Source organism: Podospora pseudocomata, chromosome 5 (assembly GCF_035222375.1).
Source record: "Podospora pseudocomata strain CBS 415.72m chromosome 5, whole genome shotgun sequence".
Taxonomy (NCBI): Eukaryota; Fungi; Ascomycota; class Sordariomycetes; order Sordariales; family Podosporaceae; genus Podospora; species Podospora pseudocomata.
The window spans coordinates 3,069,390-3,094,130 of NC_085889.1; the positions used below are offsets into that span (position 1 = coordinate 3,069,390).

Consider the following 24,741-nt stretch of genomic DNA (forward strand, 5'->3'; position numbering starts at 1 on the left):
TCGACCAAACCCTCGCCAGAGAAGCCCTCATCCAACAAGTAGTCTCCTTCTCCTCCCTCTACAAAACCATCCCAGTGATCGCTGTCTACCTAGGCCAGGGCGCTTTTATACACGCTAATATGTACCGCCCTTGGATCTTGCATGAGATACAACTGTGCAGGCATAATCCTACTAGGATTATTCCTTGACATGGCTGTTGGGGGCCGGGTGCCATGGGAGCAGGACGAGCTTGAGGCTCGGTTTGGGGGTCTGTGGTCGAAGGGGTTTTTGAAGTCAATTATTGGAGTGCTGTGCAAGAAGATTGGGATGACGTGCGTGGCAGATTTTAGGTATACCATACCGTGGTTCTCACCCTCCTTGATCAGGGCGTATGAGAAGTTCAGTCAAAATGATTATCTGCTTACAGTTGCACTTCTTTGCGATCTGAAGCTATCCTTACGGGATGAGCTGTTTTGGAATGCTGGAGCCGTGGGTTATGACCGTTATAGGTTTGAGGAGGTTATCGAGGAAAGTTTGGATCCTCAGTGGGACCGCGAATGCACATACTACGGGAGTTTTCTGGATGGAACTCAGGTTGGGGTTTGTAAGAGGGTTGTGAAACAGGCCAAGGTTTCGAGTCAGAACCCTCTTTAGTAGTACGTGTATGTGCTCCTTGTTGAGCTAAACGTGGGCCGTGTTATTTTTGAGGCGCTTGGGTTCGGGGGTTTGGAGTGGGAAAAAACTCGGACGAAACTAAAGGGTTGTTCTTGGAGGAATGGAGGGGATGTTGTGTATAGATAGAGAAGAGAAAAAGAGAGAAAACGAGTTGTGTTTGTACTTCTTTGTATTGTGTATCATTGTTTGTTTCCTCTACCTAGCTCGACAGCTACTCGCAACTTGTGGGCGAGACCGACAGCCGCATCTGTGACCCTGGCATAGATACCGCCGTCCTCCTCCATTCTCCAAATGAGTACCAGGGAAATATGCCCGAGCAAACCAACCTGAATCCCCAATCAGATATATAAACGAAGGGATTTGTGCTTGTGTAATGTGCTCTGACGTATGTCTGTCAAAATGTATGACAGTACAAACGATGGTGCAATGTGTTAGGTACGTCGTAACCCTCCAAACGACTGTGGTATCAAATATTCAACCTCAGCCCCCCTTCCTCCGTCATCTACTTCCTCCTCGCCGTCCGCTAATTTACCCCCTCGCCCTCCCTCTTAACAACCTCATCATCAACAACAGCCTCCTCCACCATATTCTCCCGATTTAAATACCTCGTCTCTCTGTAACTCGAAGACACAGAAGAGGTAGTCGTGCTGACGCTGTCTGAGCGCCGAGAGAGGTGGTGTCTTGACAATGGCAGGATGGATTCACTCCGGCCCCTAACAGAAGAGACGCGGATGGGTATAGTGACATAGCTGGCTGTGCTGCCGGGTGTTGTTGTTGGGACGGCGGCGGCGGAGCTGACGTCGATCTCTAGGGTGCGGTTGCTGCTGCGGCGGTGACTGAGGGCGCGTTGAACCATCTTGACTGAGGTGTGTGACAAATTGGGTGTGGTGGGTTGGTAGGTGTGCTTTTATGAGACGTAGGAGGGAGTATAAAGTAGTGTTCAAGATGGCTCAGGTCCAAGTCGAAGAAGAGTCTTTAGTTATCACTGTTGCTGATTCTGGAAATGTGAGAAAAGTGCGGGCCACCCGCGGGTAGAAGTAGGATTGCGGCGAGCAGCAATGACAAGGTGTTTCTCCACGTTCGGACTCTTGTTTGCCAGTGGCCACCTCTTCCAGGTCGACCTCCACTGCAGGATCGCCAGCCGACGACATGGTTTGATCTTCGACAGTGGCCTCTACCTTCGACCCGCTCTTATTCTTGCGGAGTAATGTGGGCGGGATGGAACTCTGAGAAATGCTCCCGCTGCGCCGTGCCGCGGGTGTGCCGTTTCGCTTTGCGCAGCTACCAGGTAGCTGGGTCTCGAGTGCCGGGGCCGGGCCAGGGTGAAACAGTTCTGACGGGGTTCGAGAGGGCCGGAATGCTGCTGCATGATCTCGCTTGTTTGTGCACTTGAGAGTCGAATACCGTAAAGACCGAATATCATGCCCCGGAAACGAGGCAGTTTGTCTACGATACGGCGATGATCAAGTGAAAGACATGAATCGAGATGGTTCTGGCGAAGCAGACTCATTACTTCGACTTGGGACGAACGTGTTGTTATAGATGCTCCAGTGAGGCACTGTCAAAACGTGGTCCTGTTGGTGGCGGCCATGGTTTTGACCCATTTTGCCACCATCAACCCAGCTACTTAGTCATTCCCAGTCTTTCACTATGCCACCATGGTGAATCATGAAGTCTTCGGCACGTGCGTTGTTGCGATCGAGAAGAGTTCTAGACCTCTCCACTTGAGCCCCTGATTTTTGGTGACGGCTCTTGAGTTGTCAAGTTGGACATTTGTTGTTAAGAACTTCGAAACAAAGCAATCCAATATCAACAGTCGCCATCAGAAGGCTCAGCCCCCACGCTCACCCCCACGATCCAAAATCGCGACAGTGGTTGTCAAGATGACAAGTTGTGCGACAAGCCAAGTTCGTCCACCCCAGGCCAGGCTGGCCCCCTATCAGCCTTACACCTCCACAATCTACTGCCGCGAGAAACACTTGATCTCCTTCATGCAGAAACTCCAGATCGACATTGCAGAGGAGACACGTGCCGATTTGTGTTATCGACCAAAACAAGAATAAAGGTGGCAAAATGTTATTATGCTTGCTGAGAAACAAAAGTCAAGATCGACTGTGATGTGATGTGCCTGTCATAGTAATACAGCGTGTTATACAGTTGCTATTCCCATCCAAATGCGCCACAAGTCTCCATGTAGAATGCCTGTCCATTATGCTCCCATCCATTATGCTCCCATCCAGATACGAATCCCGCGTCCAGTTTTATACACGCCCCAATGAATATAATGTCGAAACTAAATGGCACTGGCCAAGTACTTTCGCTGATCTTGCATCGAATTTCCCCAATGCCTCAGCCTCGCCTGCATCCCATATTCCCACTCGGGCAACGAGACCAACTCCTTGAGAAAAGGACCCTGCTTCCCCGTCTCGCTTGCTCTGACCCACGACGAGATGGCATTCAGCACCTTGAGCGAGTCGGCGTCAAATACCATGCCGGCCATACGCATCTCCTCAAACATGTTGAGCACACCTTCGGCATTGCCGTACCTATACCACAAAATCCTCACCAGCTCGTTGTAAAAGGGCGTGCTGGCCCCCAAAACATAGCTTGCCGGCCCAAGCTCCTTGACGCGCGGTAAAATGTTCAAGGCCAGCGGTGATGGGTGGGAAAATCTTTGGTGGAACAGACGGAGGGCGGCTAGAAGATAGCGGGGGTACAGTGGACCGTAGATGTGCAGGGGAAATAGGTCATTGCCTGGTGCGTTTTCCTCGACGTTGGCCGCAGGAGGGGACGTATCAGCTTTTTTGCCATTGCGTCCCTTCGTCTTCAACACGGATGGCTCCAGCTTGTCCAGCCCAAACCTGGCCACCATTGGAAAGACCTCCTTTTCTAAAATATCCCACAGCTCAAAGTCTGTTTTTGTGGCCTGCATCATCCCTTCGACTCGCGCGCGCTCGGCACGGCGGAGGGCTTCGTGCTGAACGGACTTGCCGAGTGGGTTGAGCACCATGTCGGGGTCAGCTCCAACGCGGGAGGCGGCACTTTCTGAATACCCATCGGGGCTCTTGAGCTCCTCGGCTTCGGTGATGTTGAGGGCTCGGCGGGCAGCATCACGGAGGCTCGGTGGAAAGCGCAAGAGAGCTTTGTTCCAGTCATTGGTGTTGGCTGCTTGTGTCATGGGGTGACTCTTGCCGTAGGGATGTTGGAGCTGTCTAGTATTTCTCGCTTCGACGTCGGCGGCATCTTGCATGATGATGTCGATTGTCTCACTAGCTGACGGCTGGGCTGGTAAATCCAAGGCCGCATCGCTCTTGGGCCAGCGCTGTTGCGTAGGCTTGAGGAGCGAGGGGTCTTGATGGCTCGAAGGTGACTGCTTGGCGGCAATTTCTTCAAAGATAGCCTTGAAGGCATCACGCTCGGTGGGTGTGATGGTCGATCGATCTCCAGCCTCTGTGAGAAGATGGTTCAATTCTCTGGGAGGGGGTCGCTCGTAGTCTTCTGGAAGCTCGAAGGGGATGGATTCTCTTTTCGGGCCACCGGAAGCAGGGCCTCGCCTGTAAGATCCTGTTCTGCTTGGACGGGAGGATCTCCTTGGGGGCATATATGAAGACGGTCTGAGGGGCAGGTTTGTCGCCGCTGTGGTGTGCACAAAGGCTCGCAATGCTGGATTTGGAGCGGCATGCCGAGATATCCTCTGCAGGGTCCGGGTCTGGTAGAGAAATGGGAGAAGTGTTGTTGACATTTTGGAGACTGGCTGCGCACTATGAGTCCAGTCTTTGTTTGATGGGCAGGGCACAAGAATCTTTTGCGCACAGCACCGGCGGCAGCGCTATCCAAAATTTCCAAAAGAATTGCCTGCCGGGGTCGACAAATTGTGAGCGCTAGACTTCTCACAGTACTAGCGTCTGCTGTTCATTGTGGGGGAGTGGGGCACCTGGGCAGCCAACCCCACCAGGTTTGCCCCGTGATTACGCGACTGGATTGCATTTGCGACCTCGAGCGCGTCGGGCTTAATTGATTTTCAGCTGCCAGCGCGACAGTTCACGTTTTGCTTTCTCTTGTCTTTGTCCACCTTCAGGTTGCTCTTTAGCACAAGGAACCTCCAACCTCGATCACCCTTGCTTAGTTTTTAGCAGCTCTTGACACCCTCCATTAGACTTTGACTTTTGTTTTCGAGATATTTAATTTGCTCCCAGCACCACACAAAATGCCCCCTAAGAAGGAGCCCGTCATCAGTGCCTTTGAGCGGAAGCGTTTGGAGAACATTGCGGCGAACAATGCGATCCTCAGTGAGATATCAGCGACGGCTGATAAGATCATCCCTTCGAAAGCGACACCCACGAAAACCAAGGCGAAAAAATCTACGCCACGTAAACGCGAACCGACCAAAGTCGCCCACCAGCCCGCCACAAGAAGAAGCACGCGCTTAGCTGGTGTCGACGCTGACAACGACACCCTCAAGCGCAAGTTTGAGGTCGAGGTCGAGGCCGCGGCTGAGAAGGCGAAAGCCAAGAAGCTCCGAGTTAACGGAGACCTGCAGCTAGGAGACATTTCGGTAGAGGGGCGCAAATGGGAAGGCGGTGTTGACGGACTCGGGCTGCTCAAGGGCTTGTCAGTTCGCGGTGCCCAACCTGGTGTCAAAACCTTTGACGAAGACGATGTCGAGGAGACTTCAGATGAGAATCTCAAGGAGCTGAGACTGCGCATGCGCAATCTCAAGATGTACGATAAATGGCCAGTTGCCGGTATGTTGTCCATGATGCATTGGCTCGCCCAACCCCAGGTTGACTGACACGAAGCAGACATTAAGATTGTTCCGCAGCGCATCTACTCAATGGGCTTCCATCCAACAGAGGACAAACCGATCATCTTTGCCGGCGATAAGGAAGGGGCCATGGGTATCTTCGATGCGTCCCAAGAGCCGATCAAGACCGAAGATGACGAAGACGAAGAAAGCTACTCTGACCCCGTGATATCAGCATTCAAGACGCACGCTCGCACCATTACCTCTTTTCAATTTTCCTCCGTCGATGCCAATGCCGTCTACACATCCTCTTACGATTCCTCCATCCGCAAGCTCGACTTGGACAAGGGGGTATCCACTCAGGTTTTTGCCCCGGTCGATGCAGGCGTGGAGCTTCCCATCAGTGCAATGGACATACCATCGACGGACCCAAACACGATTGTATTCTCGACACTAAATGGTCAGCTTGGACGCCATGACATCCGGACCAAGCCGGCGGATGCTGAGATCTGGCATCTCGTGGATCCTAAAATCGGAGGGTTTTCTTTACATCCTCTGCAGCCTCACCTTGTGGCTGCCGCATCGCTCGACCGCACTTTAAAGATCTGGGACTTGCGGAAAATACAAGGGACGGGGGATATGCGGAAGCCCGTCTTGCTGGGAGAGCATGAGTCCCGCTTGTCTGTCTCACATGCTAGCTGGAGCAGCGCCGGCGATATTGCGACGTCTAGCTACGATGATACCATCAAGATCTACTCTTTCCCTGATGCGGGCTCCTGGAAAGCAGGCGTCGAGCTTTTTGACGACCAGATGGAACCAGTGCACAAGATTGCCCATAACAACCAAACTGGACGCTGGGTAACCATCTTGAAGCCTCAGTGGCAGAAGAGCCCATTTGACGGGATTCAAAAGTTCGCCATTGGCAACATGAACCGGTTCGTGGACATTTATGCGGCGAACGGAGAGCAACTGGCACAGCTGGACGGCGATGGCATCACGGCTGTGCCGGCTGTAGCGCATTTTCACCCTACATTGGAATGGGTTGCCGGCGGTAATGCCAGCGGCAAGCTGTGCCTGTGGATGTAGCTTCTCTGTAATATCTTAGGAAATGGTTGAAGGGTTGTGTGGCTGGTTGGTTGGCATAGAGTGTGAGACGAAGCGTGCGAGGTGATGATACCATGTACAATGCAACGGGAGTAATGTGTAGTGTTTTGTATGAGAAACTTTTGTATGACATGGAGTAGGAGAAGGCAGAACCTGGAATAACTATATACATACAATGCTGGGCTACCAACATATGTCATCCGAAACGGCCTCGATGCCTGTTGGCCCCATCATCTGCTCATGCACAATGTGCGGCGGAGCAATCAATGCTGACGCGGCCGAGATACAGGGTGTGGGAATTCTGTCAACGATATTTCAAACCCATAGGGGACTTTCCAGTTTCCCGTGCCCAGCTTCTAAATATCGGAAACTTTCCTAATCTCTGTCTCGCATGTGACTCCATCTCTTGGAGACACAAAGGCGAACATGGGCTTGAGGCTGGCGTCATGCGGTCCCACCGCCGGGCTGCCTATCGATAAGATAAGCGCACTCTTCAACCATCAGGTACCTACCTATTCCAAGGCAGCCTTGGGTGGACCCGAACAAGAATATCAACCATCAAGAGATAGGATTTGGCATCGGGGAGCATCTGATGCCATGTCGCCATAACCACAGCTCTGTAGCTCAAGCCATCACCTGAGTAGCCGCGAGATACTGCGTAAAACACGGAAACCTTGGAAAACGGCATTTGACAAGATCCCGGGTCAAAGTCGCGGCGGCTGTGGATTCCCTGCGCACCCGCTAAGCCCAATGCCGTCAAGGCACCCACTTGGCAGCAGACGCCCTGTCATCACCGTTCAGTGCTTGCATCAATCAACTCGGACCGCCTCGCTGTGCTCCGTCAACATCCGACACCTACCTTAGCACAGCGACCAGCGACACAACGGCGGTCACTCTCACTGGCCAACCTCTTTTTTTTTCTGTTCTTTTTTTTTTTTTACCTCGTACCGCCCATCTGTACTCCCCTAGAAACACAACTCCATCTTGTACCTATCCAGACTTTATTGACCGGTGATGCCGTGATGCCTCATCCCCAAGCTCCGACCAACCCCACCTGATAAGCCCTACGGTTCGGCGCTAGGCTCCCTTGGCTTGTATCGCTGCCATCACCTGCCATCAACCACCTATCCACCATCCCCCAGCCTAGACCGCTGTCTGCCAGCCTGCAGAACGGTGTCACCTCTTCTCCAGGCATCCGACCGTCTGGTTCTTCCAATCTCTCTTCCTGCCAGCTGTGGTACGGAACCCTCGTTCATCACGGTACAAAGACAAGTGCATAGGGTTCCATTACGACAGCCTCGCTTTACCCGTCTCTTAGACGGTAGCGGTCGTCCACCATGGCTACTCCCAGTCAGTCAACGTCGTCTGCCGTTGCAGTTCCAATTGCTCCAGTAGAGGATACAACTGCTCCCTCTCCTGCCCCCACGAGCTCCCAGTCAGCCGCCCTCTCCAAGTCACAACACCTCGCCCACCCCCCTCCATCATCGGCCGTAAGAACACCGAATGCCGCCAGCCACGACGAGCGCACAGTGCGCCGCGTTTCACGAAAACTCCAAAAGAAACGCCATGACGACGAACACACTCCCACCATGGAGCTCCCCGAATCACTGAAACAACAAGGCGACCATGCTGATAGCGATGAGGAAGTACTGCGGCCCCAGGGCTATGGCGGTGGCATGTTTATGAACATGAACCAGAGCATATTCGGTCTGATAGCAGCAGCCGGTAGCCAGGCCGACTTTGGCGATCGCTTTGAAGGCCAGAGCTCGGACGAAGACGATAACGACGTCGAAAGGGAAAATCCGATGGCCATGACCATTGCTGGGCACAAAGCCTTGCACCACAAGCCCTCCAAAAGTTTGAGCAGCCATCTTGCTCAGTCGACAGTGTTGAGGAAACATGGCGCCACCTCGAACAAGGCTGAAAGCAAGCATCGTAGAAAGATATCCGAGAGCCGTTTATTGCGCTCTGTGCCTGGCCTTTCCAAGTTGACTTCCAGGGCCAAGTCAAGCCTAAAGCCGCCGAAAACACAAGACGCAGAGACCGAAAAGCCGGGCGAGATGGACGACAAAGCCGAAGAAGCTTCTGCTTCTCAACCAGCTTCTGAGGTCACGCCTACGATCGAAATCACCAGGACCGAAAGTCGACAGACAGCACCGGTTATGAGCCGGATGCTGGAGGCGCGCGCGCAAATGGCTGCACGACCAAGCTTCGATCTGGAGAGGCCCTCGGGTGAACAAGCACACAGGCCAGAAGCTGGCGAAACAGGACCAACAGAACTGGCCAAGAGGCTCCAGGAGATCTTCCAGTTTGATACCCCAGAAGAAGTCATCAATGGTGGGTGACACGGATCCAACAGGAGGACATTAATAATTGGGGCACAGGCTAACGGAGAAACCATGCAGAATTCCCATGCTGGCTCCTTCAAAATGTATTACTCCAAGGATACATGTATATCACGGCCGGCCACGTTGCCTTTTACGCATACCTGCCCAAGAAAGCCGTAAGACACGTCCTGTTTCGTCAGTGACACCCCCGATGCTAATGATACGTAGAATGAGGTGACAAAGTCTGGGTATCTTGCCAAGTGTGGCAAGCACAACCCCAAGTACAACCGCTACTTCTTCAGGCTCAAGGGAGATGTCCTGTCGTATTACAGAGACACCCAAAACCTATACTTTCCCAGCGGCCAAGTCGATCTCAGATACGGCATATCCGCAGAGATCACCGACAAGGACAAGGAAGGTGTCAACTTCACCATTGTGACCCACAAGAGAACCTACTACTTTAGAGCCGACAGCTCGTCTAGTGCCAAGGAATGGGTCAAGAGCCTGCGCAAGGTGATCTTCAAATCACACAACGATGGCGACAGCGTCAAGATCTCGTTGCCCATCGCCAACATTCTTGATGTGGAAGAAACCCAAATGTTGGGTTTCGCCGAAACGTGCAAGATACGAGTCATTGACAACGATGAGACATACGCCATTGACGAGGTATGCCTCCCGATTGTTTGTGCTGTCATGTCGAGACACTGACCAATGATGACCATTAGTATTTCTTCTCCTTCTTCAGCTTTAGCGAAGAAGCCATTGATGTTCTCAAGACGCTCGTGGAGGGTTCTTCCTCGCAAACGCCAGGACAGAATGAGCTCGATGAACCTGCCTCGGAGGCACAGTCGAAGCGAACCAGCACGAGCGGCAGTCGTGAGCAAGTGCTCAAATCACTCAATACCCGTGGAGGCAAGATTACCCAGAGCATCAAAACCACGCTGTCGCCCATCTCGCCAGGACAACGTTCACCAAGCCCGCGCCCATGTCTCGACGGGCCCCGCACTAGTTTTGATGGGTTCCGGCCTTTCAGCAGGCGAAGTGTTGATGTCAGCCGCGACGATATCCGCGGAAAGTCCCCACGTCGAAGCTTTAGCGAACGCCGGACTTCCTTCCACAGGCGCCATTTGTCTGAGAGCGGGACCGATCACGATATGGAGAGACAAGAAGGCAGTGATTCTTATGTCCAAAGCATGGAGGACCCCAGCCAAGCGAGTATGTCTGGACTGATCGTCTCCGGAAGCAGCGAAGCCCCTTCGGCAAGCCAGATCCTTAGAGGGAGTGAGGTCTTTCACAACCCAGCCATCCACAGGTCGGCCTCAGCACCCCGCGCGCGGAATGAGCCAGCCGTGCCCGAGGCGCCAGGAACAGTCAAGGCCTCTCGGCCCCCATCGATTTCAGCTCAGAATGGTGAAACGGAGGGAAATCAGGCCATGTCAACGCTGCAGAACACTGCCACAGTGGGGACCTTCCCATTCAAGGGTGCTGGTGCGCTCATGGGCTATCTGGATAGACAGTCCAGGAGGATGAGCAATCTCCTCGCAACAGAGTCTATGGGATATGTTGAGAAGGTATCAGGTATGTGGAAGGGCGGCAAGAAACACTATGACGAACCTGCCGGCTTAAGAACCGATGAAGAAGATGCTGAAGACAACCCCGATGAGCGAGCCACCCATGAAGCCCGGTTCAGGGAACACTTTGCCCTGCCCAAGACTGAGAAGCTCCAGGCTGCCTACTATGCACACATGATGCGCGTACTTCCGCTCTACGGCAAGATCTACATCGGTAATCGTCACTTTTGCTTCCGCAGCCTGCTGCCAGGTACCCGCACCAAGCTTGTCCTTCCGCTCAAGGATATCGAAAATGTCGATAAAGAGAAGGGCTTCCGGTTTGGCTACGCCGGTTTGGTGGTGGTGATCCGTGGCCATGAAGAGCTCTTCTTCGAGTTCAACCGGGCCGAGATACGTGATGACTGCACTATCACGGTTCTGCAGAACCTGGAGGCGACCCGATATGTTCGTGATTCGGGTCTGTTGGACAGTGAGGATGCAGAAAATGCGCAGGCTGCTGTGGCGGAGCGGGATGCACTCCGGGAGGCCCGGAACGAGGAGTTTCCACATCATGAGGTCAAGCTGCCCCATGACGCCCATTGTGTCTCTGAAGCGCCGACCATTTTGTTTGATGATCCCAAGGCTTCCATCCTCAACTTTAAGCCCAGCAAGTCCATGAAGATCACTTGTCTTACGATTGGGTCTCGTGGAGATGTTCAACCCTATATTGCCCTTTGCAAGCGACTGATGAAGGATGGCCATCGTCCCAGGATTTGCACTCACGCCGAGTTTCGAGACTGGATCGAGAGTCATGGGATTGAGTTTCGCCCTGTTGGTGGTGACCCAAGCGAGCTGATGAGGCTCTGCATTCAGAACGGCACCTTCACCTGGGCATTTCTCAAAGAGGCGAACTCGACGATGCGTGGCTGGCTTGACGACCTTCTTATCACGGCTTGGGAAGCGTGCAAAGGCAGCGACCTCTTGATCGAATCACCCAGTGCCATGGCTGGCATTCACATCGCAGAGGCTCTTGGCATCCCATACTTCCGCGCCTTCACGATGCCGTGGACCCGCACTCGCGCCTACCCCCACGCCTTCATCATGCCTGGACAAAAGCTTGGAGGAGCCTACAATTACGTGACCTACACTCTGTTTGACAATGTGTTTTGGCAAACCACCGCCAGTCAAATCAACCGGTGGCGCAACGTCTGGCTTGGGTTGCCAAACACGACACTTGACAAGCTGCAGATTAACAAGGTCCCGTTCTTGTACAACTTCTCTCCGTTTGTGGTCCCCCCGCCCATTGACTTTAGTGACTGGATCCGCGTCACCGGGTACTGGTTTCTCGACGAGGGCGACGAGAACAAGTGGCAACCGTCCAAGGAGCTGCTCGACTTCATCGACAAGGCCCGGGCAGACGGCAAAAAGCTTGTGTACGTTGGCTTTGGGTCTATTATAGTGCCTGACCCGGCCAAGATGACACAAGAGGTGATTGATGCTGTGCAGAAGGCGGATGTCAGATGCATTCTGAGCAAAGGCTGGAGTGACCGGCTACCTGGCTCGGGTGATGAAAAGGTTCCTGGTCCTGAAGAGGCCAAGGTTGAGCCACAGCTGCCGGAGGAGATCTTCCAGATCCAGTCAGCACCTCATGACTGGTTGTTCAAGCAGATTGATGCTGCTGCTCACCACGGGGGAAGCGGAACCACGGGTGCCAGTTTGCGGGCTGGCATTCCCACGATTATCAGGCCATTTTTTGGTGACCAGTTCTTCTTTGGAAGCCGGGTTGAGGACTTGGGAGTGGGAATCTGTCTCAAGAAGTGGGGGGCGAATTCTTTTGCAAGGGCGCTGTGGGAGGCTACGCACAGCGAGAGGATGATTGTGAAGGCAAGGGTGTTGGGGGAGCAGATTCGCAAAGTATGTTCCACACCGACTGCCCCATGTATACACTCGCGATGGTTACTGACAATGGAATTATAGGAAAATGGAGTTGACACAGCGGTCCAGTGCATCTACCGCGACATGGAATATGCCACCAATCTCATCCGGTCCAAGATGGGTAAGAATCATGCTCGGACAGGTGAGAATGTCAGCATGACGGAGGCCAACCTCAACAATGAGGATGAGGAGGAGAGCTGGACCTTTGTGGGAGACTCGGACACGGTCGAAGACTTGAGTTCCGAGGCTCTCATGAAGACGGTAGCCGATCTGAGAGACCTTCAAGCTTATCATGGCGACAATGCCGACAAGACTCAGGGTAATACAGTGGTAGGGGGCGCGGTGGGCGCTGGAGTGGAGACGGTGAAGGGGAAGGGGGTGAGTTAATTGTGCTGTCTGTGCGGTGATTTGGATCTGATGTTTTGCGATGGTTTCTTTCCTTGGTTTGACACACAGCTCTTGTTTCTTTGACAATAACATTCGTCCTGTGGCTTGGTGAAAGTTTTTGTACCTACCTACATGGCAAAGAGGCCTGAGATGACTAACTGTTTTTTTTTCTTTTTTCCTCTTACAGGTTCAGATTTGGAGGTGGTTGTTTGGATAAACAGAGGAGGGGGAGGGCTAGCAACCGGGCGTTTTTGGGTTTCCTATTTTCTTTTTTTTTCTTTTACGACGGGGAGATGATGCTTTTTTCAACACGCAAAGGTAAATAATGAACGACATCGGAGCATAATGAGGCAAGACGATTTCAGGAGCAGGGCTTACAGCACCTGCCCTCGGTTGAGATGAAACAGATACAGAGATAGGAGATACAAACTTTGATAGAGGGTGCCGACGGGGGGAGAGACTGGATATTAAAGTAAGAGGGGCAAAGGGCTTCTTAATGCTATCGAGTCTTTCCTATAGGTACTATTAGTGGACATATGGGTGGTGGGATGTAATGAATTGTAAACATTTCTTCAGAGTGAATGTTGGGTTTGTTTGAGTGATGGTTTATGTGGTATTTGGGAGCAGAATGGGTATGTGATGTACACAACATACGAAAGAATCTTTTGAGACAAAATGTAAAATGCAGCAAAAGACTTTACCTGACATGTGTATGTGTATGTAGATGTTGATTTTGTTATTCTAGGTTCAGAAATAAAGGGAGAATGAACATTTGCAACGCCTAGACTATTTCCAGTTCATGATGCCAGACATGCAAACACACATGGAGACGACCTTTTCGAAGTCGCCTGAATCTTGACGATTTGGTGTATAACTGTAGAAAAATGACATGACCGGGCTCTTGAAATGCTCCCAGTTGTAGATTTCATTCCTTCAACTATATTGAAGAGGTCAAGACGCTCGGAGATGCTCCAAAGTATCAAAAGCCAGATATATATCCATACAAAAAAGGCCCCACGCAGACCAAAAAACCTGACCGATACGTGGATGACAAGTTTTCAATACCCTGATTGTCTTTGACAATGGTTTGCTACCCGACAGATCTACCAAACGGCTGGGATGGAACTTTCTTTGGCTGCAGAGTCTTGTGACTGGGCGGAGAGACAAAGACTCATTGATTCTCTTGCTCCTGCGCAGAGCCACCCTTGGTTTGTCAAGGGACGGCTAGAATAAGATAGGTTTCCTTGTTTGCCCACGCTCACGGAGTAAAACACGCGGCAAGACCAACTGAAAGCATAGCGATAATTATTGTGAATAGTTTGCACGGTTGGACTGCAACTATTCACATCTCATCCACAGAGGGAGGGAACCAAGGGTGTGATGGATATGTTTTCGCCTCTAGGGGACATGTTTCAGGAGCAGCTTCAAGAGGCAGCAGTCGAGTCACTGTGTCAGGAGACCTTGGTGGATGATGACAGACCACGGACAGGGAATGCGGGAGGTGGATGATTGGTTGCGTCACGCCACTTTGGCTTTGGATTGGATCAAGAGAGCTTCCAGAAGGTCTGTATTTGACTGGTAGGCTAGAGCCGCACGTTGGAGCAGGTGGAAGAGCTGATCCGAACATATACACCACACAAGATCATAACCAGTCCAAACTGTTGGGATATGGCCGGCAGAAAGGAATGTGTTGACAATGAAGGAGAAAGCGAGTCAGTGGATGAGTGGATGGAATGCATCTCTTCGAGTTTGAGCCACAGCACCAGCCACAACTGACCCCGCAACCGGGAGAGCAGCAGCAGGTGGTGGTGGAAACTGGCCAACCAAAGGCGGCCTTGAAGCGGAGGAGCCCCGGAAAGGGTACAAAAGGGCCTGCCCATCCCGCCCAATCTTGGGGGAAGGCCCCAAGGCCGGTTCCATTGCGACGACGACTCCCATCACTTTTTTTTTTTTTACACAATTACATCACCGGTATCTATTTTTGCTACACAGCCTCGCAACTTTATACACATATCGACACAAGCTGCACAAGCCCTACATTTGTCAACAAGAGCATAGCTTGTTGCCAGTCGAACTTCCACCCATCCATCAACAAGTCGACTGATTTAGATACCGTTGACACACCTGTCGTTCGGCCTGCTTGTTTTGATATCTCCGGCGGCGCAAAGTGGCTTGAGCGTCTCTTGCTCAGAATTGCGACAGACCAATCAGCATCCTTCGAGAAGCTTGGACCACACACCCATCTCAGCTGTACGACGCTAGGCCCTGTTTGAACTGATAGCTCCCCACCACCTGCAGCTTCGATTGCTGCAACTGATTGTGAGCTTTCACAGGAGTCGCGATCCAGGACATAAGTTGCGGAAACTTGGCCGTTTGTTTGCTTCCTTCCCAACTTCACCACACAACGAACCCATCCATCAATACTTGTTCCACGCGTGTCATCGCGCGATGGGTAGAGACAGGAAGCTTCATTCGTAAGGATTTTCCTTCAAAACCACCAGAGCAGCAACAGTCCCTCGAACTAGGTAACAAAAGCTGACCCATCACACACTCGACAGCCGACTACCTTTCATCGACTCACGAACATAAAACCAATCCTTTCAGAACAAACACGCGCACGACCCCCAAACAATGGGGAAAACCAAAACAATTCGGCTGGGTAACCGGCTGCGGTACCCCATCACCATCGTCCGCCTCCTCAAGAACCCCGGCGACACGGTCAAAAAGCAAGATGCGCTTATGGAGTACTCGTTCAAATGGTACAAGGAAGTCGGCGACACCATTCGCGGCGAGACGTGGGAGGAGGAGCAAACCACCTACGCGGATTGGAGCTCGCCCTCGGATGGTACCCTCAACGCCTGGAGCATCAAGGAGGGTCAGGTCATCAACCAGGACGGGCCCTGCGTGCTGATTGACGAGGACTGTTCTCACGAGATCCAGTTCCAGGGACTTTGCGCCATCTGCGGAAAGGACATGACCGAGGCCAACTGGGCCGCCGAGACGCGCGACACGGATCGCGCCCCCATCAGCATGGTGCACGACCAGACGAACCTCACCGTCAGCAGCACCCACGCCCAAAAATCGGAGCGTGAGCTGCAGAAGAGATTGCTGGAGAGCCGCAAGCTCAGTTTGGTGGTGGATTTGGACCAGACGGTTATTCAGGCCTGCATTGATCCCACGGTGGGGGAGTGGATGAAGGACCCGACGAACCCAAATTACGACTCGGTAAAGAATGTCAAGACGTTTCAGCTGGATGACGGGCCGCACGCGGTGGTGAGGAAATGTTGGTACTACATCAAAATGCGCCCGGGCTTGGAGGGGTTCCTGAAGCGGATTTCCACCATGTACGAGCTGCATGTCTACACCATGGGCACTCGCGCCTACGCGCAAAACGTGGCGCGTGTTATCGACCCGGAGAAGAAGTTGTTTGGCAACCGAGTTATTAGTCGCGACGAAAACGGCAACATGTACTCAAAGAGTTTGCAGCGCTTATTCCCTGTCAGCACCAACATGGTGGTGATTATCGATGACAGATCCGACGTTTGGCCGCATAACAGGCCCAACCTCGTCAAGGTCACCCCGTACGAGTTCTTCAAGGGAATCGGCGATATCAACGCGAGCTTTTTGCCAAAGAGACAGGATTTGCTCACCTCGGCGCCGTCGACGAATGGTGTCAAGAAGGCGGAGAAGCCGGCCGATAAAAACGCCAAGGCTGTCGCGACAGGCAAGGATACTGATGAGGTGACAAAGGAACAGCTTGAGGAACAGCAGTCGGCGCTGGAGAAGCAGATTAATGAACGACCGCTACAATTACTTCAGGAGAAGCAGGATAAGGAGGATGAGGAGGCGGAGAAGGCTACGGGCCACTCGGATGATAGTGCTTCGTCTCGATCTTCGTCGCCACCACCACAGCGACACAAGGTCCTCCTGGACGACGACAGGGAACTTGAGTTTTTGGAGAAACACCTCACGCAACTACACAAGGCTTACTATGCTAGTTACGATCAAAAGAAGTCGAAGCGAACCATGGGCGAGGATGTGCCTGATGTAGGGAACCTGCTCAACAACCTCAAGGCCAAGGTGCTTAGAGGGCATCAAATCGCCTTGTCGGGTGTTTTGCCCCAAAACACGGATATTTACCGGTCAGAAATCGGGCAGCAAATCACCAGCTTTGGCGCCAGGCTTAGGTCGACAGTCAGCAAAGAAGTGACGCATCTTGTTGTAAACACTTCTCAGCCAGGAACGGCCAAGCTCAATGCTGCCAGGCGGTACCCTCATATCAAGGTTGTCGGTCTGGAGTGGCTCGCGCAGTGCTTTACTGAGTGGACATCTGTGGATGAGACTCCATATCTGTACTTCAAGGAGGATGCTAATAACGTCGGAGCTGCTCGCCAAGCTGAAGAGTCATCCGATGACAACGATGAAGATATGGGGGGCATCGAGACGGGCAATACCGTGCCCAAGACCCCGCAGCAAAAGAGGAATAAGCTGCAAATACAGCTACCCCCTCGAGGTGACGACCAGGATGACGACGACGCAGACGACGATGAAGACGGACTGCTGCCGGATGAGGTGGAGGAAGGACAAATGTCGCCTATCGACGGGCTGAAGACCTTTAACTGGGGGTCGGCCGAGGACGAATTGGCAGAGTTCCTTGCGTCTGGATCGGACGATGACGATGACGACGAGGATATGGACGAGGAGGACGAGGAGGACGAGGAAGACGACGAAGATTTTGCTCCTCCTGATGAGTCGGAGTCATCTTCCTCGTCGGAGGAGTCGAGCGCCAGTCGGAAGAGGAGCCGGAGTCGGAGTGGCAGTCCGGCGACTCGAAAGAGGAAGTTGGAGGATAATGTCGGTGATGGGGAAGAGGATGGGAACAACGATGACGAAGGTGAGGAGAACAGCCCTGCGAAGAGGATGAGGAGGATGAAGAGCGCGAGGGGGTCTTCGCTGAGGCACCAGTATGAGGCTGCGCCTGATTTGCCTACACCGGCGGTGACGGGGGATGAAGATGGTGTGGAGGACAAGGTGGAGGAGGAGGGGCAGAACTTTACTGACCTTGACGAGGAGGCTCTGGCGGCTGATCTTGAGGCTGAGTTTGCGGCGGATCTGGAGGCGGAGTTTAATTCCGCGTGAAGGGGGTGATTCTGTTGTACATAGCTATTTACTTGGTATTTTCCACTCTCGGCGGGGGTTTTATGGTTGGGTTTTGGGTTGGTTGGTTTTGGGGGTTGGGGGGGGGGGTGGAGGTTGTTTCTTGTGAGCAGGCAAAGCGGGCGTCGTGGCTGCATTGATGCATTTTGGGCAGAGATTCTTTTATTAATTTCGTTCTTTGTTGTCTTGAGTAAATTTCGGGAGGAAATATACCCCTTACAGCCATCTATCTTGTTCTTCAGAGATGATTTTCATGTTCTGACAGTGAATGTTGGAAATGGCATTCGAGCAATTGGCCAATCCTGAGCCGGTCCGTGCGCAGATCTGCGATGCCAAGCGTTACGTAATCTTTGTTGCTGAGGCTCCCCGCCAAATAATGGTCCGTGCGCCGAACCCGGTGCTGTCGTCAATTCCAAGCACCTCTGGGGGAAGCTTTCCTGATCGCCGATTGAAGACACTACCCAGACAACACCAATCCTCGCTCGCCCCCCAAGAACCGTCCTCTCGCCGTAACACACGATTTGCTGGGCGGGCACCTCCGATTGACGAAGAAAGCGAAAACACTCAGGTACGAGGACGAGTGAATGAATCCGGAGGAGCAGGAGGGCAACAGTTGACGAGGTGGAATAGGGAGGACAGAAACAGAAAGATTGCCCAAGATGCCGCAGGATATGCCGCCTGTTGGGGGGTATGGGGCTGTGCAGTACAAGGTTGGTGTTTTTTCTTTTTCAGAGGGGTGGGGGTGAGGGGTTAGGGCGACAACGATGGATGGACAACGAGGTCGATGATGAGATTGGGATGGGTATTGGGGGGCAGCGGATAGGATTGAGTGGCGGGAAGGGGTAGACGACGGAGAAATATTCTTGAAGGGGATCAATCAGGCCTGCGGAGAGAAGGAAGCGACGGCGGCGGGTGCAAGACTGTTCGACACTTGGTTTTGCAGTGAGGACCGAAGGACAGAGAGAGGCACGGCGGGAATTCAGAGATAACGAACGCACACGGCTGGTGGTGGAATATTTTGGTTGGCACAAATCATGGGTATATCTGGAAGCCGAAACTACATTGACAACATCGAAGCTCGCCCGCAACATGGAAGCGCCTGGATCAAGAGGAGGAAGAACGCAGGACATCAAGACCTGGAGCTGACGTTTTTGGCTTTATAGCGCAACCTCCCCGCCCACGGCCTTTTCCGTCCCCGTAACCTTATCCTCGCCTCGGCAGGCCTGATGGTCTACGGCTGGTACCAGCTTGTTGTGGGTGTCAGAGAAATGAAGTATTTTTTACCTTTTTTTGCCCCTTGTTTCGAAGAAACCCAAAAGACTGATGATTTCCGCCCAGTGAAATGGCCCGCGAAAAGATGTGGGCGCGCATCCACCTCATCCCTATGCTCCAGGCCGAGTGCGACCGCGACCTTGTCCGCAGACACCTGGCTGACCAGGCGAGGGAGAAGGAGCTGTTGGGGGAGAACTTTAAGGTTTACAACTCTGATAGGTATGTCTTTTTTTTCTTTCTTTTTTCCGTGTGTGGGAAAAGGGTGCTAATATTGAGAGTAGATACGTCCGGCCTACCTTTGCGGCTGTGCCTCAGCATGTTACGAAATAGATGGGGGTCTTGACGATGGGCGGATGGATGTTGGAGGGATACCTCAATTATTACAGAAAAAAAGAGAGTTTATGCTTGTGTTTGAGAGGGTGTGTATATACTTGATGAAGACAATAGAGGGGACACTTACAGACTTGAAGTTCAAGCATAACAAGGGGTAGTGGTGGACAGGGTGTAAGCTCTGAGCCACGCTCAAGCTTGGGGTTTGAGGACTCGAGTCATTCAACCAGGGCATTCCAACCCGCCACACACATACCACACTCCACACCCACACAAACTCTTTTGATAAGACGTAGGAAAGAGGCAACAAACATCAAATATGGGTATAGCCTCGTCCGCTCGCCCGGCTAGCTCAATCGGTAGAGCGTGAGACTCTTAAGGAGTACTCCGAAATCTCAAGGTTGTGGGTTCGACCCCCACGTCGGGCTCAATTCCCGTCGGACGATTGATTCGATATTCTTTTTGACTTTTTCATCTGTTATTTTTGAACCGTGTTGGTGGTGGTTACATCTACCAGGCTTCAAGTTTTGCTGCCCACAATCGCCGCGACTTGAAGAGTGTGTTAGCCAGCACTTTTAGCACCTCGCCCAATGAGAGAAGATGGCCAAAGTAGTAGCATCAGGCATTTTTTCTCAAAATCGTCTGCAGAGGATATTGCGTTCGTCCTCTCGGTCATTTTCCTGTGTTCACCTAAGAGACGTGACAAAACTTCAAGAGAACCGGTTTCGGTACTGTAAACCAAACAGAAAAGTGTTCTTGATAGGGGGTGATGAGCAGAACATGAACACCATCAACGCCGTCAGTCACCCACCTACGATACAACTTGGACATAAACGTTTCGAATACCCGAGAAATAAAAGCTTCCTTCAACGTGATATAAACAACAAACATGATGCTCTGGTATTTTAACTTTGACCAACAACACGCAATCCAACACCAAACACAACCCCCTTTACGCAGCCCCCTTAACAACCCTAAACCCCTCGGAAACCACCTTGGCAATCTCCTCATTCTTATGCTGCAACAGCCCCAAGGCAAAAGCAACATCGTTCCACTGCCGCTCGGTATCGCACCTCGGCAGCCTCGCGGCAAGTTTATCCGCCAGCTGTTTGGCGTGTTTATCCTGTTTTTTACTCATTAGCATCATCACCCCTTCATGCTCTCCCCTCCCCAAAAAACATACCTTCTCAACAAACCCCAACAAAAACCTCACTATCCTCCTGAAACTCTCCTCATCAATCCTCTGATCGGCACTCAGCAGCGAAAACATGTCCACAAAGTGGTTATAAACCGCATTGTCCTTTGTCGACAGCTCGGTAAAGAACATCCTCGCCAGATCCGCAATCCTCTTGTCCTCATCCTCCAGGCACTTTGCCATCTCTCCCAGCTGGCCCTTGACCTTGACCTGGCCAGCCAGGATCAAAAACGTCAACGTCATGAGACAAGTCCTCTTGACCGACGCGTCCGAATCCGCCAGACGACGATACAAGAAATCAGTATTCTCATCAATAAGATGATTAAAGCACACAGCCATGTCCCCAAGCGCAATGACAGCGTTGGACCGGACCGTCGCGTCGGCGGAGCGCTCCATTATGGTGATTAGCAGAGGGAGATTCGCCTCGCAGTACTCAGACGAGACGCACATCAGCTTGGCCAGGCACAGCGTGGCCGCCTGCTGGAGGTTGCGATCTTTGTACGTGGTGTTGTTGGCGCAGATCTCGCTGACCATGGGGCCAAAGATGGCCAGCAAGGACCGTCCGTCGTACAGGAGCTCACGCTCGCGAATGTGCGCCATCGCTTCGGTAAAGTCGTCTTCTGTCGTGCCGCCGATGAGGTCGAGCTCGTCGCCTTCGTCTTCTTCTGGTGCCGGGGCGGCGGCGGATTTCCGCTTGTTGCCGGCTGCTTTGCGCCCGGTCGAGGTGGTGGTGCCAGCAGAGAGGGTCGAAGCATCCTTGGCGGCGGCGGCGGACTTTTCCTTTTCTTGCTTGCGGCGCTTGAAATCCAATTCGCACAGCTCAAGATGTACAATTTGTTTGATGGCGACATGTCCAACGATGAACAACAGCTGCGAAAGAGCGACGGTGTTGTCCTTGTTTTGTTTCTTGGAAGGGGATTGTGGTGGCTGGCTGGACCCGGGAGGGGCTTGTGTCGGGGGAGCCAGAAGGGTTGGATCACCCTCCTCACCATCTTGAGTAGCCGGTGGACTCGCACTTGACAAAGGGACCGACTCATCCCTCGATGTTGGCCTGGACGCCTGCGGCGAGAAAACAGACTTGGTTTTGCGCCGGATAATCTCCGAGCACAGCACATCCGGATGTCTTGACAGAGCATAGATAGCATTAATAGCCTGCTCAGCAACGCCATACCACTCCTTGCTCTCGGTAGAAACCTCGGTGATGGCAGCGAGCCGGGCAAGAACAGCATGGTCGTTAGACAGCCTGGAGAACTTGATGGCAGACTCCTTGGCTGAGCGGCCACTTGGGTTGATGCGCCTAAGAGCAACACAAGTAAACTTGGCAAGCTGCAAGTCGGCACGGCCGTGAGACCCGAGACCAGTGCGCAACATGGTTTCCATCTCACCCACGACAATCTCTGGGCTGGCAGTGGCCAGCATACCGAGCACAATGATGGCGCCCCTTCTCTGCTTGCGCGAAATCTCCCTCTTCTGGACACCGTACACCTGCCAGAGCTTGGCAATCACAATCTCGGGAATCATGCCCTGCTTCATCATGGTAGCCAGCAGCTGCTCAAGCGAGGTGAGCTCAGCAGGAGTAGCACCAAAAGTCAGACTGATCATGTTGCGGGCAATGTAGTTGGCCGCATCGTTGGGGCTGAAGCTGTCGGGCGCCTCAAAGAAGAGACGCTTGTAGCACTCGATGAGGTGAGTCTGCACACCCTTGCCCTCGTCGCTGTTGCCCTTGGTCCAGATCAGTCTCAGCATGCGCCGGATGCCAACCTTGTTCTGTTCGATATTGTAGGCATCGCCAATCTCGAAGAAGTCCATGGCCTCAATGACCTCGCTCTTGTTCTTGGAGCCAAGAAGCTGGCAAACGGTGATGGTGGCCTCGTGAAGAACATCGATAAACTTGAGCGCCTCGCTGTAGTATCTCTTGGTGAGAGTGAGCTTCTCGATAGCCTCTGATGTGGCAGCCTCTTCTTGGGCTTTACGAATGGCGGCCACCTTTTCCTCCTCGGTCATTTCGGCAGGCGACTTTTGTGATGGGTCGAGCTGTGTCGCGTCAATCTGGGTGGCATCGTCGAGCAGTCCGGCATCCACGGTGGTGTTGGCGTTCCCGTCAAGGCCTGGCGCATCAACCGGAGGCTTCAGAGCATCAAGCTCGGCATCCACCTTGTCCAACCGATCCTGCCAATCCTTTCTCGCGAGCTGTGCACCATGAAGCGCGGTGAAGGGATGTGTCCTGATCAGCGCGCCCAGCAACTTGATGGCGTTCCTCCTGACGTGACTACTCTTGTCCTCCAAACTCTGGCAGGCCAACTCGGCGGCTTTTTGTCTCCTCTTGGGAAACTTTTGCTCCAGCTCACAAATCTTGAGATAGACTTGCATCGTCCTGCAACGGCAGTAGGGGTTAATATCCAAGAATCTTTCCTCCAACACATCGAAAAAGGCATTCATCTGTGACTTGTGGTTCTCTCCTCGTTCATCCGACTTGCTGAGGTAGACAAGCATGTTTCCAAACACTTCGATGAGGGCGCTGCGGAGGGTGTGCGATTCACTGTCGAGCTGCTTGGCCAACAGAGTGACTTGCTTAATGATCAGTCTGGGGGCCAGCTCGGACAGCTTGACCATGAAGGTCGAAACAGATTTTGGTCCCTTGTTGTCATTGCTGTTGAACTCCTTGTTGCTCAGCTCTCTCAGAATCTCATCTGCCAGCTGTGGGTAGTCGTATTGTTCGGCCAGGATGTGGAGCAGCTCGGCCATGGGCTCCGAGAGATGCTCGAAATATGTGAGATTTTGTACAATGGAGATTTGGGCGGCTATCAAGGTCAGAAATGGACTTGCAGGCACCGTCATCAACAAACTCACCATAAGCATGCCCGTGATGCTTGACGGCCACACACAGCACCTTGAAGGTGTGCATTCGGATGCTGGTATTTTTAACCCGCTGCTCGCTCTCGAGTATCATATAAACCGGGCGGGTGAGCAGGGAGATGAAGGTGTCGCGCTCCGAGGTTGTGAGAAAGATCCTGCCCAACTTTAACCGAAGAACCTTGCACATGGTGTTGAGGGCAATCTCGAGCTGTGTCGAAGAGTCCCAGCTGCCGTCCTTGCCGACCTCCTTCCTGCCTTTTGGCTTGCCTCGGCGTGCTGGCATGTTGGCGGAGGACTTTTCGGCCGCCTTGGTCTCGACGGCGGCGATCGTCCACTGAAGAAGAAAACCGTACATCTCGAGAAGCATCTTGTGGTGGGCGATGAGTTCCTGCTCGTCAGATTCGAGGTCATGGTGGATGACATCGGCCTCGGTGGCCATCCCGGAGGTGATCAAATCAAATATCTTGCTCAGAGCATGGGCGGAGAGATAGGATGTGTACCTGGATAGTTTAAACAGTTCAGAAACAGGTTCTTTCATACGACAAGCTGGCGCACCGGGATCTGGTGGACGGGGCTCCTTGGAAGGAGGCGTTCCTGCCATCATCGAAGAGGAGAAGGAGTTGTTGGGAACAAGCGAAGAAGAAACAGGGGAAATGGGTGCACACTTTAGTAGGAACTGTAATGAATCGAAGATGCTGCTTCTGGTGATGGCATCTGGGTTCTCGGCAACGGCATCCACAATGGGATTTAGCACCCCGTTGATGATGGCATTGTCCGAGAGGGACTCGGGGTCATTTTCGCAGTCAACCAGCGCGCTGTCGGCCTCGGGGGTTGGAATGGCCGCTGGATCACTCATGTAATGCTTGAGCGCATCGTTGATATCGAAGCTGACGTTGTCCATGGTGGACAACGGCGGATAGGAGAAGTATCGCGGTGCGCGGGGTTGTTATGTTGTGGTGGTGGTGATGATCGGGTCGCAATAGCAGAGTACAGGAACAGGATGATGTTCTTTCGCTGACAGGTCGTTAATTCGTAAAAGCTATCGTTTCCGTCGTCGCTCTTGTCGTCTGGCGGCCAGCAGACGCTCTCGGTGCTCTGTCGTCGGGTGTCGTCGCTGTCGCAAAAAGTCAAGTCTAAATCTGGGCGCAACACAACACAACACAGCGGCAGTTTCCCCCCTCATTTGCGATTTGTCGATTTTCCGGTGTGGGGATCCCCTGGCAACTGCCC

The 24,741-nt window shown here is 52.8% G+C and overlaps 7 protein-coding genes and 1 non-coding gene across 8 annotated transcripts; 6 read left to right on the top strand and 2 right to left on the bottom strand.

Moving 5' to 3' along the window:
- Positions 1–189: 189 nt before the first annotated feature.
- Positions 190–633, top strand: QC762_0083950 (uncharacterized protein; the record flags this gene model as incomplete). Its single annotated transcript, XM_062883964.1, has 1 exon — positions 190–633. One exon carries the CDS (start codon positions 190–192, stop codon positions 631–633), a length of 444 nt encoding a protein of 147 aa, XP_062742448.1.
- Positions 634–2,947: 2,314 nt separating this feature from the next.
- On the bottom strand, positions 2,948–4,396 carry QC762_506600 (uncharacterized protein; the record flags this gene model as incomplete). Its single annotated transcript, XM_062891085.1, has 1 exon — positions 2,948–4,396. The coding sequence occupies one exon, from the start codon at positions 4,394–4,396 to the stop codon at positions 2,948–2,950; it is 1,449 nt and encodes a 482-aa protein (XP_062742449.1).
- Positions 4,397–4,642: 246 nt separating this feature from the next.
- On the top strand, positions 4,643–6,693 carry QC762_506590 (uncharacterized protein). Its single transcript, XM_062891084.1, has 2 exons — positions 4,643–5,399; positions 5,457–6,693. Exons 1-2 carry the CDS (start codon positions 4,862–4,864, stop codon positions 6,482–6,484), a joined length of 1,566 nt encoding a protein of 521 aa, XP_062742450.1. The 5' UTR covers positions 4,643–4,861; the 3' UTR covers positions 6,485–6,693.
- A 410-nt stretch (positions 6,694–7,103) lies between these two features.
- On the top strand, positions 7,104–13,253 carry ATG26 (Sterol 3-beta-glucosyltransferase). The gene is made up of 5 exons (XM_062891083.1): positions 7,104–8,839; positions 8,908–9,005; positions 9,058–9,495; positions 9,555–12,293; positions 12,357–13,253. The coding sequence occupies exons 1-5, from the start codon at positions 7,840–7,842 to the stop codon at positions 12,699–12,701; spliced, it is 4,620 nt and encodes a 1,539-aa protein (XP_062742451.1). The 5' UTR covers positions 7,104–7,839; the 3' UTR covers positions 12,702–13,253.
- Positions 13,254–15,332: 2,079 nt separating this feature from the next.
- fcp1 (CTD phosphatase Fcp1) lies at positions 15,333–17,840 on the top strand (the record flags this gene model as incomplete). Its single annotated transcript, XM_062891082.1, has 1 exon — positions 15,333–17,840. One exon carries the CDS (start codon positions 15,333–15,335, stop codon positions 17,838–17,840), a length of 2,508 nt encoding a protein of 835 aa, XP_062742452.1.
- Positions 17,841–18,517: 677 nt separating this feature from the next.
- QC762_506560 (uncharacterized protein) lies at positions 18,518–19,721 on the top strand (the record flags this gene model as incomplete). The annotated part of the gene is made up of 4 exons (XM_062891081.1): positions 18,518–18,568; positions 19,022–19,131; positions 19,197–19,349; positions 19,412–19,721. 4 exons carry the CDS (start codon positions 18,518–18,520, stop codon positions 19,458–19,460), a joined length of 363 nt encoding a protein of 120 aa, XP_062742453.1. The 3' UTR covers positions 19,461–19,721.
- An 80-nt stretch (positions 19,722–19,801) lies between these two features.
- QC762_0084010 lies at positions 19,802–19,888 on the top strand. Its single transcript has one exon. It is a non-coding gene; the product is annotated as a tRNA-Lys (tRNA).
- Positions 19,889–20,254: 366 nt separating this feature from the next.
- On the bottom strand, positions 20,255–24,736 carry cnd1 (condensin complex non-SMC subunit Cnd1). Its single transcript, XM_062891080.1, has 3 exons — positions 23,506–24,736; positions 20,644–23,456; positions 20,255–20,583 (listed from the first exon to the last, which is right to left on the bottom strand). Exons 1-3 carry the CDS (start codon positions 24,410–24,412, stop codon positions 20,413–20,415), a joined length of 3,891 nt encoding a protein of 1,296 aa, XP_062742454.1. The 5' UTR covers positions 24,413–24,736; the 3' UTR covers positions 20,255–20,412.
- Between the last annotated feature and the right edge of the window lie 5 nt (positions 24,737–24,741).

Bases quoted from the DNA above. Each gene is read 5' to 3' on its own strand.
- QC762_506590 (XM_062891084.1), top strand. From the start codon at position 4,862: ATGCCCCCTAAGAAGGAGCCCGTCATCAGTGCCTTTGAGCGGAAGCGT. The intron at 5,400-5,456 runs GTATGTTGTCCA...GACACGAAGCAG, and splicing joins CGATAAATGGCCAGTTGCCG to ACATTAAGATTGTTCCGCAG.
- cnd1 (XM_062891080.1), bottom strand. From the start codon at position 24,412: ATGGACAACGTCAGCTTCGATATCAACGATGCGCTCAAGCATTACATG. The intron at 23,457-23,505 runs GTGAGTTTGTTG...TGACCTTGATAG, and splicing joins GCATCACGGGCATGCTTATG to CCGCCCAAATCTCCATTGTA. The intron at 20,584-20,643 runs GTATGTTTTTTG...AGTAAAAAACAG, and splicing joins TGTTGGGGTTTGTTGAGAAG to GATAAACACGCCAAACAGCT.
- ATG26 (XM_062891083.1), top strand. From the start codon at position 7,840: ATGGCTACTCCCAGTCAGTCAACGTCGTCTGCCGTTGCAGTTCCAATT. The intron at 9,006-9,057 runs GTAAGACACGTC...AATGATACGTAG, and splicing joins CATACCTGCCCAAGAAAGCC to AATGAGGTGACAAAGTCTGG. The intron at 12,294-12,356 runs GTATGTTCCACA...ATGGAATTATAG, and splicing joins TGGGGGAGCAGATTCGCAAA to GAAAATGGAGTTGACACAGC.